Below are 12,573 nucleotides of genomic sequence, written 5' to 3'. Positions count from 1 at the left end.
CGCTGGTTCCCATGTTCAGGTTTCCCAGAGCCCAGGCAGGGCTGCTGACACATCCCTCTGACACTGGGTAAGAAGTCCAAGGCCCATCTCCAGTAAGACCTTCTCATCTGTCAGATTTACTTCCCTGGAGGTAAGAAGTTATAAACAGATGCATATGTGCACACATGCTCTGTAACCCAGATATTGGCCATAGATTTTTCAACTCGATAATTTGGAATTGCAGATCATAATTTTGCTGCAGTGATGAGCCAGAAAAAGCCTGGAAAATTCAAGAAGAAAAGGGGTATGAAATGCATCAGACATGCTGGTTCTTCTAACTTAATTTTTTTTTGTTTTCATTTAAAAAAGTGAAAAGATGAGTATTACCCACATAGCTCCTGGCACCCGGAGGTGCTGCACGTCACGCACAGGCTTTGCTCTAAGGACCAGGGCAAGTAGGATCCCTTGTTGTGGGTTGGAAGGAAGTGGGGGCTGTGCCTAGTTCAGATTTTCATCTTCAGCAAGATGGTAAATCTTAAATAAAACTTGCATGAATCAAAACAGAAGTGCCTGCCCGGCTGCTGGGAAGTGACGCCACCGTGACTCATGTCATTCTGTTTGAAACAATCCTCCCCCTCACCTTCTTCCCTCTCTAGTGATGCACCTTGGTGGCTTCGCAGCACACAGCACAGTGAGACTTTCCCATCTCTCCTACCCTCTTACACCACTTTTATACCATGGTGTTTTTCTCAGGTGACCTCTCCTGCCACCAAGCTCTCCCAAAGCACTCTCACAGATCAATCCAAGTACAACAAACAGCTTTATTTTCCTGGCATCTTTTTCCTTTATTATTTTTTACACACCATAAAAACCATTGCAGGTTTTTTTTCACATTCACGAGATCTCCTGGAAATTATTGCCATTTCCCATACATATTACATATTAAAAAATACTAAAAAGGTCAACAGACAGAGACACTCATTCTGAACTCCCCATGGACACAGAGGCCAATGTGAGCAAGACAGAAATAACTTTTTCTGGACAAAGGCTGACTAGAGGTGACCACACACTCCAAGCAAGTCACATAACACTGAAAAAGACCACTTGACCATACACGATACACAGTGGGAACACTTGGGAAGGGATGGAGAAAAAGTTGTTTTGGAGCTGAAAGCTTGTCAGGATTTTTTGGTGTGAAGTCCAGCAGTTACAGTGTTTTACAATTGGGATGTGGATGTGATGAGGATTGTTGAGACATTCAAGTATTCTAGGGCTGTTCTTAAAAAACAGATGGGAGGATAATAGCTCAGCAGGGTAGCTGTTAGTCCTTAAATCCCTGCTTTACTTAAAAGCACATCCAGTACAAAGGCAAATACAGAAGTACAGGAAATGCCACATCTGAATGGACCCACTGGTCAGGGTTGGTATCCAGTTACACTGTGGACAATACCTGACACTTCGGAGGCTGGAGCACAAGAGGGGATGTTCACCTGGTTGTGCAGCAGTGTCCTGGAAAAGGTGCTCCCTCTCCCCACTCCAGTCCTTTGCTACCTGAAACATGGCACAGGAGAGGGGAGGAGGAAAGCCAGAGAAAGATTTGAACAAATATTCACTCCCTCCACCTGTGTGGTTGCAAAGGTAGTGCTTTTCATTTTGCTTGCTTCCCTGCTGCTGCTGTTTATTGCTTGAAACTTGAAGTAAGGGTCTCTTCAAAAACAAGATTGGAAGGAGATGGGAACTGAGAACATACTAAATGGATTTCTCATTGTTCCCCAGGAATCTGGAAATACAGTAGTGGGTGCACGTTGTGTGGTTAAAACCCTAAAAAAGCACTTTGTATTTTTTAAAAAAAAGAACAATAAAAGTTCAGAAAACCTGCCATGCTTAGACCTCTTGCATCTTACAGTCACAGCATATGGGAAGTATGACCCATGACAAGCACTCCATCTCAGAGTAAGCGGATGAAGTTTCTCTATTGCACATTCATGAAATGTTCTTGTTGGGGATCACAGTTTGGATCAGGACCACGCCAGCTCCGGGCCCCCCACGGTGTTCAGCAGGACGAAGATGCCGTCATGGGGCTGAGCTTCAGCTGGTGGACAGGAGAGTGGATGGGCACAGAACTCAACACTGAGGTAGGAAAAGCAAAGCACGAGCCCTCAAAGTTCTTGCCTAAAGTCAGTTCCTCTGCAAAGAAAGATGCAGCTTCTCTCTTGCACGAGGTGACAGGGGGGCTTGGGGTGGAAGACAAGATCTCTGACTCATATTGCAGCAGCTGGCCCATGAAACCGAAGTTTGGTGAGATCAGGCTCCGGCGCTGCTTGATGTAATCAAAGGCTTCGTCCAGGCGCAGCTTCCTTGTCTTCATGAGATAGGCCATGCAGATGGTGGGGGAGCGCGAGATCCCCGCCTCGCAGTGCACCAGGATCCTGCCGCCCGCCCGCCGGACCTGATCTGCGGAAAAGCCATGGCACACATCAGCTGCTGTGGGGCATGGAGAGGACACTGTCACACAGCCAGGGCTGGGGGGACACAGCCAGCCTACAGCAAAGAGAGGCCTGCTCTTCTCTTGGGTACTAGGGTGACATGGAGATTAAAAGACAAGGAGGACAAAACCCAGCTTGTGACAGAGCTGAGCATGGTTTCAGAATCTGTGGATCTTGATTTGGTTATTTTTGCATTTTTTACCAAAGTCCATCCCTGTCTCCTTCCTTGTACCTACTTCCCTTTTGGAACAACTGACATTCAAGAACGTTGTGATGCAAGCAATGCTGTAGCTGCACTTCTCTGCCTGGAGCTCAAAATGTTGTGTAAAGCTAAGCCTGGCCAGCCCTCCCGCTACCCCGTTACTCAAAAACTGCAGGGGCTGTCATCATCTTTGCCAGAAAAGCAGGATTTTTCTTCAAAATCCTAACTCCCTACTTGGCCAGTTGGCAGCAAACAGCAGTACCAGGAGGTACCCTTGGGTGGAGAGGCTGAGCTCAGTCCCTGGGACCTCACCACAAAGCACACAGGCGCTGGTAGGCAGCTGCTAATTATAGGTTGGTTAAAGGATGCTTGGACTTAAGTCAGGATATAAAAGGCTTATGCAAAGCACCCATTTGACACAACAGGAGCCACTGTGGTTACTCACACAACACAATGATTGTTATTAAAGAGAATGTGCTTAAAATAAGCCCTTTCCACACAAAAACACTGTTCAAAAAATAGACTTGTCTTTGCTCTATTGCCTTGAGCAACATGTTCAATCTCCAATTTATGGATAACTGTGAGTGTAGTGCTCAGGGAAACACACAGAGCTGAGGAAGTTATCATTTGCCTGCCTTCAATTGTCTGCCAGGGGACTGCCACCACGACCAGTTATATTTAGCTACTGCACAAAATAAGGAAGACACGGATTTGAGTCATCCCCAGCATCTACACCACATGTCCAATTTTAAAAGAAAGTGAAAATTGAAGTTGTCCTCAAAATCTGGGAAATTTCTAAGTGGGAAATTTCTAATCAGAAGGGGTTGAGGATAGCAAAGAAAGGTGCAATAAATTATTATTTCCCTGAAAGGTGTGAGATGTCCGGGAAGAGGAAGGACTTAGAGAGCACCTTCAGGTCAGGTTTTTGTAATTCTGCCCGCACTGTTGAAGGACTCAAACTCAGCTGAGCAATGAGTCTGTAACAGTGTTTTATTCTCTTTTTCTCTTGAATATTCCTGGAGAGCAACAGTACCAATTTCAACATAATCTCCACCCAGGCTAAGGCTTCTCCACCCCACAAAGCCGTGTTGTGCTTCTCAGGGAGAATCCTCTCTCCTGTGCTCCCTGGCACAGCTCACCTTCACTCACCCAGTCAGCCTAACACAGGAAGATTTGAAATGGAATAGCACAAACTTTTCTAAAGGCCTCCTCATTTTTTTGCATCGGGGTATTTGATTAAAGGATGAGATACCAGCATGATCAAAAGGAGGAATGTAAAGTGCTCTGTGATAAAGGGAGACAATGGATTTCTAAGACCCCACACCTCTGGGATATCTCAGCACAGTAAGACAATGAGCTGACTCTGCTTCACCTGGTTGTAACTGACTCTGGCATGCAATTCCAAGGAACTGCGGCTTTTTCCTTCACAAAATTCAGTAGACTTCAATGTGTATTTTAACATTAATTAAATGTATTTTTAATTGATTTTACATTTTAAATGAGTTTAAAACACATGAAGATATGAAAAATTGTTCATTTGTACCTACCAATGAAGTCTATGGCTTCCTGGAAGTGAGAGCTGATGTCTGCTGTGTGACTGTCCTCCACTGGGATCCACTTGTAGCAATACTGGTCTTTGAAGGACTCTGAGCTTTTCCTGGAGACATTTAGCAGGGCTGTGATGTGCAGGTTAGCGAGAAACTCGCACTTGGAAGCATGATAGGCACTACCAAGGTACAGAAAAGGCAGGATTTCAACTGGACCACCCTGGAAGAGAAGGAGCAGAAACATGTAATTCTTTTTTCAAAAGTCATGAGACCCAAAAGTGACAAAGGGAGCCCATGTTAGTGCCTGCTCCCTCCCTCTGTCCTAATCTTTTTCCCTGCTGGATGTGGCTCCCACTGCAAGGGCCAATGAATCAGTCCCATAGCGAAGCCCATGCAGGAAAAATGTTTTCATTTTCTTGTTCACATCGGCAAGGTACAAAGTCAGACCCAACCTACTCATGTGCAGGATCTTTGTGGCTTTCTTTAAAAAGCTGCCCCTGCAGTGCACCCAAAATACTTTCATGGTGGTGCCCATTCCCACTGAGGCTTTACCAAAATGGGGCAAGGCAGGGAGCCACATCCAGCAGGGAGGAAGATTAGGACAGAGGAAGAGGCTGCTTTGGCTCAGCCAGGGCTTTGCCCCTCTGGTCACATCTCCAAAAGTGAAACAAAGAAAAAAAACTGGACACAGGCTCCCCATCCCCCTTCACCCCACACCTCTCTGGAGCACAGCACCCGCTGCATCACCCACCCTGAGACGTCATCTCAGTTCCTCCTTCCTCAGCACAAGCAAAGGCTGGATGACGAGATGGCAAAGAAAAGCCACCATGTGACACAGCTTTCTGAGCTGGCAGGTAACTTTCCATGATGCACAGGAGCTGCTGCCACCCCCCAGCTGCACTTTCCACTGCCCCTGACCTGCCCACATGGTGGGTTCCCATGCATCAGCGGCAGCTGGCAGCCAGCCACGGTGGCAGGAGGGCACCTGGTGTGGGAGGTACCTCGGGGAGCAGAGAGGCACCACAGGGGGACTCCCCTGAGCAGCAGGAAATGCACAGCCTGGCGGAAGCGCCCTGACCGCAGGGTGACATCTCGGAGCACACATCACCCCCAGCCTGGGGGGGCGCACCAGGACTTCCCCTCTGGAAACCCCACTTCCCCAGCCCAGTGGTGGGTCTCACTTCTCAGAGGCTCTGGCCCCTTGCCAGCCTCAAATTCCTCCTGAGATCTCAGAGGAGTCATGGGCAAAACGTGCTCCTTTGTCTGCTGGAAAAGTGACACTCCTGGCAGCCTCTCCCCTGCCCATTCTCAGTCTCCTCTGGAGGTGTGAGCTGCTGACAGGTCATGCTGTCTGGGTGTGTGATAAGAGAGTCCATAAATAGTTTTGGGGGCTAGATGAGTGTTTTGCCTCCTTCTACCTAATTTTGAAGCCAGGTGGAGGTGGTGCTGACCAGCAGCACACAAGGGCAACTTATTCAGCTCACAGGCTATCAGCCTGGACTGTGACAACTTATTCACAGCCCACAGCAGCACCAGGCCCACTGACCCCCTGCCAGCCTCCAAGACAGCCTGGTGGCAGCAGGGAGAAGTCCCAAGGGGAAGGTGACCCACCACAGCCATGACACATACCTGGTCATAAGCAGGTTTGTGGTTGGCACTCTGCTTCTCACAGTGGCTGGCAAGGTTCCTCTCTGCTTCCGTCCTCTCTGGGGAAATGAGTTTTCCATTCACGCAGCACTCAGGATATTGAGAATTAAAGGTTTCATATCCCCCTAGGGAAACAACAAAAAGAAGAAAATATGAATATTTGCCCTCCCAAGGACTGGTTTAATTCAAGTGAAGGACAAACAAAGATCCAGCAATGCAGTGGGATAGCAGTGCCCAGCAATGAGTCCAGGGGAGTGTCAATGAACGATAGTGCTCCTCTGGGAAAATGGATTTGCTTAAAAGATTTTGGGCGCCCAAGGAAAAACCTCTGATACCATTGACAATTATTAACTTGCCAAAACCCAGTGAATCCAGACTAAAGCTGTTAGCAAATGTAATTCTGTTGAGTCTAGCAACCATTAACTCCAGTACAGTGGGGACTAAACTCCTCCCCAGGTTTTATATATGAGCACTAATTCCAGCATTTGAGGCAGAGATTTCTGTACTCAGAATCATCTTTTCTAAACCTGTCATTAATATATTCACTACAACAACACACAAAATATTTTATTTGCATTTTTAAATGGACATAAACACAAGAGGGGGATGCTTGCATGTGTCTCATTAATCACCACAATGCATGAAGACAGTGAAGTAATGAAGATGGTCCCACTGAAACCAATCTGTTAAATAACAGCTATAAAACTTAATGAAATCCTGTGACAGCATTTGACAACTGAATAGCCCCACATGAGCTATTCTGCACGGTTAAGTACTGTGTTCACTTCATTCAGCGCGCTGCTAACGAAAAGGAATTAATCCTATTATTACACTGTTACTAAAAGTTTGTCAGCAGCTAAATTGTTGCCTGTTTCCAGGCTGGGAATATTCTGCATGGAAGAACATCATCTCCAAAAAGTACCTGAATAAGTCAGGTAGCAGAAGCAGCCTGGAAACGTCAATCGTGTGCCACATGTCTGCCACCTGTGCTTTCTCAGAGCAGAAATGAATGGCTCCTGAACAGCCACATTCAATAATCCTTCAGTGTGGCCCTCAAGTAAACAAGGCTTGGAAGGCAAAGCCTCCCGTTGCGACTCATTCACCTGCGACTGTTTCACCCTGATAAGCTGTGTCGGTGTGGGTGCCCGGGTGCAAGGGAGGGTTTTGAAACAAGGGAAGTGCAGAGGATCAGAGCAGCCGCAGGGCCCCCAGCAGCCCCACAGCCGGGGCTGCCCGGCACAGCCACCTCTGACAGTTCAGCCCTAGAGTGCCGGTGTCTCATCTGTTTGCAATGTTTGAGCAGTTGTGTGCTCAAATTCATGACGTGCTGCTGTCGCCTACTCATTCCTGCCGTGGGGTCCTCATGTTGCAAGTGGCCAGCATGATCCAAAGCTCAGTGAATGTGATGAAAGTCTGTTTTCCATGACAGAGGGCAGGAGAGTGACTTTACAGCAAAGGGGCACTCAGCACCTGCACCTTTCCTCCTACACCCAGCCACTTTCTGCCAGCTCATCCCAGAGCTCACAGCATGAGGCAGTGGTCCAAGCAGTCAAGTGACCGTGGAGACCTTGGTGGTGGTGGGAGGTGTTTGATAGAATGATATCTGCAACAACTGGATTGAAAAAATGATATCCCTAGCAACTCACAGTGTGAAAAAACAACAAACACAAGAAGCTCTACAGAATTCCCTGATCTCCAACTGCCCTTCATGGGGTGAACTTTCAAATCCTCTTGTTTTGCATAGCTGACCTTATCTTCCCCCAACCCCCCAGTCACGGCCATCACATAGGAAAAGTATGTCCAGTTTATATAAATAGCCATGATCCCCATTTACACCCTATGTTGCTGCTTTTACAGTTGAATGAACACAGAAATCTGCCCAAGCCAAACTTGCATGTGTGTTCCAGCAGACATGCCTGTCTCGTGTCTCTTGGGGCAGCTAACACATGCAGCTGGTGAATGGTTAATTACAAGCCTTGGGGATCAGGATATTTGCAGGCCATTCTTACAGTGAGTCATCTGCTCATCCCATCCTCCAGCAATCTCCTCTCTTCCCCCTCCCCACTCCAGTTACCTTCCCTGAGGTCATTTCTGCAAATACTCAGTTGCTCATCATGGAGAGCTGAGTTGCACTTCCCTTTTAATCGATAAGTAATAGAATCGTTATCAGCACCAAGGGAGGATCCGTTATTTTATCTTTTTTTTTTTTCCTGACACACAACCACTCTCACCGTGCTGGGGCTGAGCTCACCCACAGTGAAACTGCACCTACGCAGATGAAAGATGTGACCCTGCAAGGCAGAAAGCAATGGAGGGAACAGGGTCTGGCATGCAATGACTCAGTTCCAGCTGCTCTCTCTGGGACCAGATCCTCAGCATCCTGATGACCTGGTGGTCTTGATGACCTCCTCACATCTTATTGCCACAAGACTCCTTAGCACTTAAGTAGCCAACACCTCCTCCCAGGTCTCCATGCCTCGGGAGAGCAGGACTATAAGGGGAAACCTCAAGGAGGATTTTTCCTGGTGGTTTTACAGCCTATTATTTGCAGAATTGGTAGCAGAGGCCTCCAAAGGACCCTTTCTCCTGATCAGAACACAGTGTTCCAGGGTGATTTATATCCCCACTGTGCCAAGGATCTTCCCCCAGGCCAACAGCTTCCTGGGGGTCGGCGGCCCCAGTGAATCACCAGTGCTGCCCACGGAGTCATGGGCCTGAATCTGCAGCCCCAAGCACTTCCAGAAAAGCAAAACGAAACTGCACCCGGAAACTTTCTCATACACTGAGAGGAAATGTCTTTAGCCTCAAATCAACAGGCTTCCAAGATAAGACACTTCACAACTCACAAGATGTACAAAGCAGAGCCTACACTAACCCCTCGCTCAGGATAAACTGCCCACAGCCACAGTCACCACTTCAAAGCGTGGGGCTGGTACATGAAGAGGAAAGGAAGATCGTGTGGCCAAACAAGCAGTTTGAGAGTCAGCAGAGCTTAATTTGGCCCCTAGTTTACCACAGACTTGCCACCATGACCCTGGAGATATTTCTTCATCTCTAGTTTAGTGTAGTCCCTAAGGATTTGAATGACACAGCGCCAGTATCTGTACCCTCCAGCAGCAGAATTTGTGCTTTTGGGGTGACTGTCAGATCCAGCAAAGGCTGATAGCGGCAGGACAGAACCAGGGTGGTGGCAAACAGCCGAGGAGCATCCCTCTATCTCGGTACCAGGCAATATCCAGGCTGAAGTTGCCTCTGCCCCAGCGGGAGGTCGGTACAGAAGGCTAAAACTGGGTACCTCAGGTCAAAAACCAGCGATAAAAGGCTTCCTAAAAGTGAATGAACCCTGGCCCATTAGAACACGGGGGCAGGTTTCATTCAAGAAACATCGCCTGGTTTTCCCCTCCCTTTTATGGCCTCATGGTATGGCAAGGGGGTCTTTGGAAGCTCCTTCCCCGGCGCGGTGCCGCTGCGGGCGCCTCGCGGCCGCCGGGGGTGCGGAGCTTCGGGCGGGAGCGGCCCCGCCCGGCACGGCCCCGCTCCCAGAGCAGTGGGGGCTGCGCTGGGAAAACCGAGAGGGCAGAAGGACAAAGGCGCTGACAGAAGTGGGGGGAGGCAGGGGCGGAAGGACAGGGAAAGGGCGGGCTGCTATGCTATTTATCGTTTTATTAGCCCGGGTTACACGGAAGGAAAACAAAGAACCGCAATCGAAGGGCTGTAACACACGTGAGGGGAGGAGGTATTTCTGTCCCCCGGCGAGCACCGGAGTTTCGCCTCTAGGTTTTCCCTGCCAGAGTCCCGATGTGCCCGACGGAGAGAAACCTCTCCGCCCTCGGTGGAGGGGCGGGCATCGGTCCCAGAGTTTCGGGCACCCAACACGGGCGTCCGTGTGTCACCGGGAGGAGAGAGAGTAGCGGTGGCCTCGTCTCTCATATCCGCAGGGCTGCTTTTGTTTTCCACGCAGCGCCGATGTCTCTCCCCGTTTAATAATCAACTTTTTCTGTTCTTTACAAATATTCTCTGCTTTCCCCCTCGCCCTCTTAAACACGTGGCGGGGGTGAGCGGAAAGGCATTTCGGCTCAGCCCGCAGAGTCTATCCGGGATTTATTTCCAGTAGGTGGAAAAGAAACAAAATCCCCGTGTTACCTCCCTGCCCTCCACCAATAATCAGGTTCACTGCAGGGCGAAGGAGGGGGAACGGGAGCACCACGGGGCGGCCGCCGCCAACCAGGGGAGTTTTGAGGGTGGATCGCGCCGCTCTCCCCAGCCCCTGTCCCTCGGGTCCCCGCGACCCCTCTCACCTTTCAGGAAGCAGACCCTGGCCCCGGCCTCCGGCAGGCTGGACAGCAGGGCGTTCAGGACGATCTGGGCTGTGCTGTCCTTCTTCAGCTTCTGCCAGTGGCCCGTGTCCTGGTCCAGCACCACCACGGCCGCCAGGCGGGCAGCCCCCGCCGCCCCCTCGGCGCCCGGCAGCAGCCGCGCTCGGGCCGCCGCGTCGGGCACCACGAAGTGCAGCGGCACGGCCCCGCCGCGGGCCCGCCGCATCACCACCGAGTTGAGGTTGACGTTGAGCGAGCCGCGGAGGCAGGAGGCCGAGTAGGACAGGTAGGGCCTGCAGTCCAGCACCAGGCAGCGGGAGGGCTCCTTCCGCAGCAGCTTCCGCAGCTGGCGGCAGTCGAGGGACGTGACTTTCATGTCGGCCGAGGGTCGCGCCCCGCCGCAGCGGGAGCGGAGAAAGCGGCGGGAGGGTGCCCGGTGCTAGCGCGGGGCCGGCGGCGATGGGACGGGACGGGAGGGACGGAGGCACCGCGGGACTGCACCGAGCCCGGGCAGGGAATCCCGGCCGGCGCCGCCGGGCACTTATATGAATGGGGGGGCCGGGCCGTGACGACAGTGCCCATATAAGGGGAGTGACGCGCCCGCCTCCCAAAGATGGACATCCCCCGCCCCGCGCACCGCCCCCTGGCGGGGATCCCCTCCCTCCCTCCCTAGCGGCGGTAGGTCAGCATCGGAGCAGAGGAAGCTGAAAAACGCTGCAAAAATTCTCCACTCATCGGATGGGGCTCATCCCGACATCACCCCCGCCCCCTCCCCAGCGCGTCAGGAGAGTCGAGAAGCGTGCCGAGGGGCCGGAGGAGAAGGAAGGAAAGAAGGGAGGGAGGAAGGAAGGAAGGAAGGGCAGCGCTGGGGCAGGCTTCTCACACCAGGTTGCGAATGGAGTTTCAGTTCCCTTCATTCCCCCCTCACTGTGTGTTCTCATCCCCAGAAAAGCCTGAACCCAGGCATTCCTGCCTACGAGAGCTCTGCTGCTTGCGGGATGGGAGCTGCCCGCTCCTGGATCCTCTCGGAAAGAGTTGGGTCCCCTGCTTAGGCCATGGTTTGCATTAAGGCAGCTTTGGCAACAGAGTGATCAGCGAGAACACTGATCCCCGGGCTGTTGCCTGGGGAACAACCCCAAGGATGCTGGTACTTAGCCCAAGGTTTACAGCCTAAGGAACAAACGAAGAGTAGCGTACGGGGACAAAGCAAGATGTGCCTTTTCTGCAAAATTAGTGAAAGCTCTGAAGCAATGGGGACAAGGATGAGAGGGCCACCTTCAATAAATGCAAAAATTGCTGGTATGACTGTTTGAGGAGAGGGTCCCTTTCCCTGTGGCTGCAAGATTGTGCAAGGACGTGCAAGACTTACACCACAGACCACTGACTGTGCCTGTGTCCAGAAGTCATGACATTAAGACACACAGGAATTAGGAAATTTGGCACTTGCCCTCTCATTGTAGATAGTTTTGCAAAGGCACCAAAACGATGAGTGGAAATTCCTAGAAGAAGTTAAGCAAAAGGGTGAACTCCAGTCAAGCTCATTAAAGCCAGGCGAATGACAGTGGAGCTATCTAAGAGCAGGGTGTCATTTATTCTGATGGTGCCCTGAAAGAATGCTCGCCTCAACAGCAGGCAGGAAGTGCCATCCCTGCCTCAAATTGCCTGCAGCTGAAACAGAGAAGCACTGAAGAGACTGTGTAAAGAAAAGCTGATTGAAAGAATGGCAACTACTGGTTTTGAAGCAACTCCTCTTCCTCTTTCAATTCCCCTACAGTCCTCCCATCTGGCTTCTTCTAACCTGACCCCCCCTCACTCCCCTCCTCTGAGTCAGCCAGGGTATGAGATGGAACAAAAATAGAAGTAGCTTGTGGGTAGGGGCAGATGTTCACAGCACATCTCAGCGTGGGTGTTGTCTTCACCTGGCCACTGCCATCCCAGCAGCCTGGCTCCTTCCCTTGCCCTGCACCCACCCTGGGAGGCAGCTGGGCATTGGCAGAGCCACATGGCTGGGTGAGACCCCTGTGTCAGCACAGTTCCCGTCAGAACTGGATCAACACAGCTGTGCCAAAAGCCTTCACATGGACTAGATGGGAAATCTGGCATAGGCAGGTGTGCTGTGACCTAGTCCTGCTCACACAGGAAACCTCCACACCACCTGAACACAACCTACCTTTGCTGCCTCTCAGCCCCCAGCTTCAGGGACCACTGTTTCCTCTCTGACAAGCAGCCTCCTTCCCTTGGGACTCAGACCCCAGGAACAGCTCAGCTGGCAAACTGGTCCCAGTGGGGCATAGGGAGGGGAAGAGGTGCTGTGAGCAGATGCTGGTGTGCTCCTCCCTCCTGAGAGGAAGGAGGGGGCCAGCACAGTCACAGTATCATTTCCTCTCAGGAAACCC

The 12,573-nt window shown here is 51.0% G+C and overlaps 1 protein-coding gene across 1 annotated transcript; it reads right to left on the bottom strand.

The window, feature by feature from the left end:
* Positions 1 to 827: 827 nt before the first annotated feature.
* On the bottom strand, positions 828 to 10,679 carry DUSP5 (dual specificity phosphatase 5). Its single transcript, XM_030951261.1, has 4 exons — positions 10,160 to 10,679; positions 5,844 to 5,986; positions 4,215 to 4,434; positions 828 to 2,433 (listed from the first exon to the last, which is right to left on the bottom strand). Exons 1-4 carry the CDS (start codon positions 10,551 to 10,553, stop codon positions 2,033 to 2,035), a joined length of 1,158 nt encoding a protein of 385 aa, XP_030807121.1. The 5' UTR covers positions 10,554 to 10,679; the 3' UTR covers positions 828 to 2,032.
* Between the last annotated feature and the right edge of the window lie 1,894 nt (positions 10,680 to 12,573).

Source organism: Camarhynchus parvulus, chromosome 6, assembly GCF_901933205.1.
Source record: "Camarhynchus parvulus chromosome 6, STF_HiC, whole genome shotgun sequence".
Lineage (NCBI taxonomy): Eukaryota > Metazoa > Chordata > Aves > Passeriformes > Thraupidae > Camarhynchus > Camarhynchus parvulus.
Note: the sequence above shows the minus strand (reverse complement) of the source record. Positions and strands in the feature narration are given on the sequence as shown.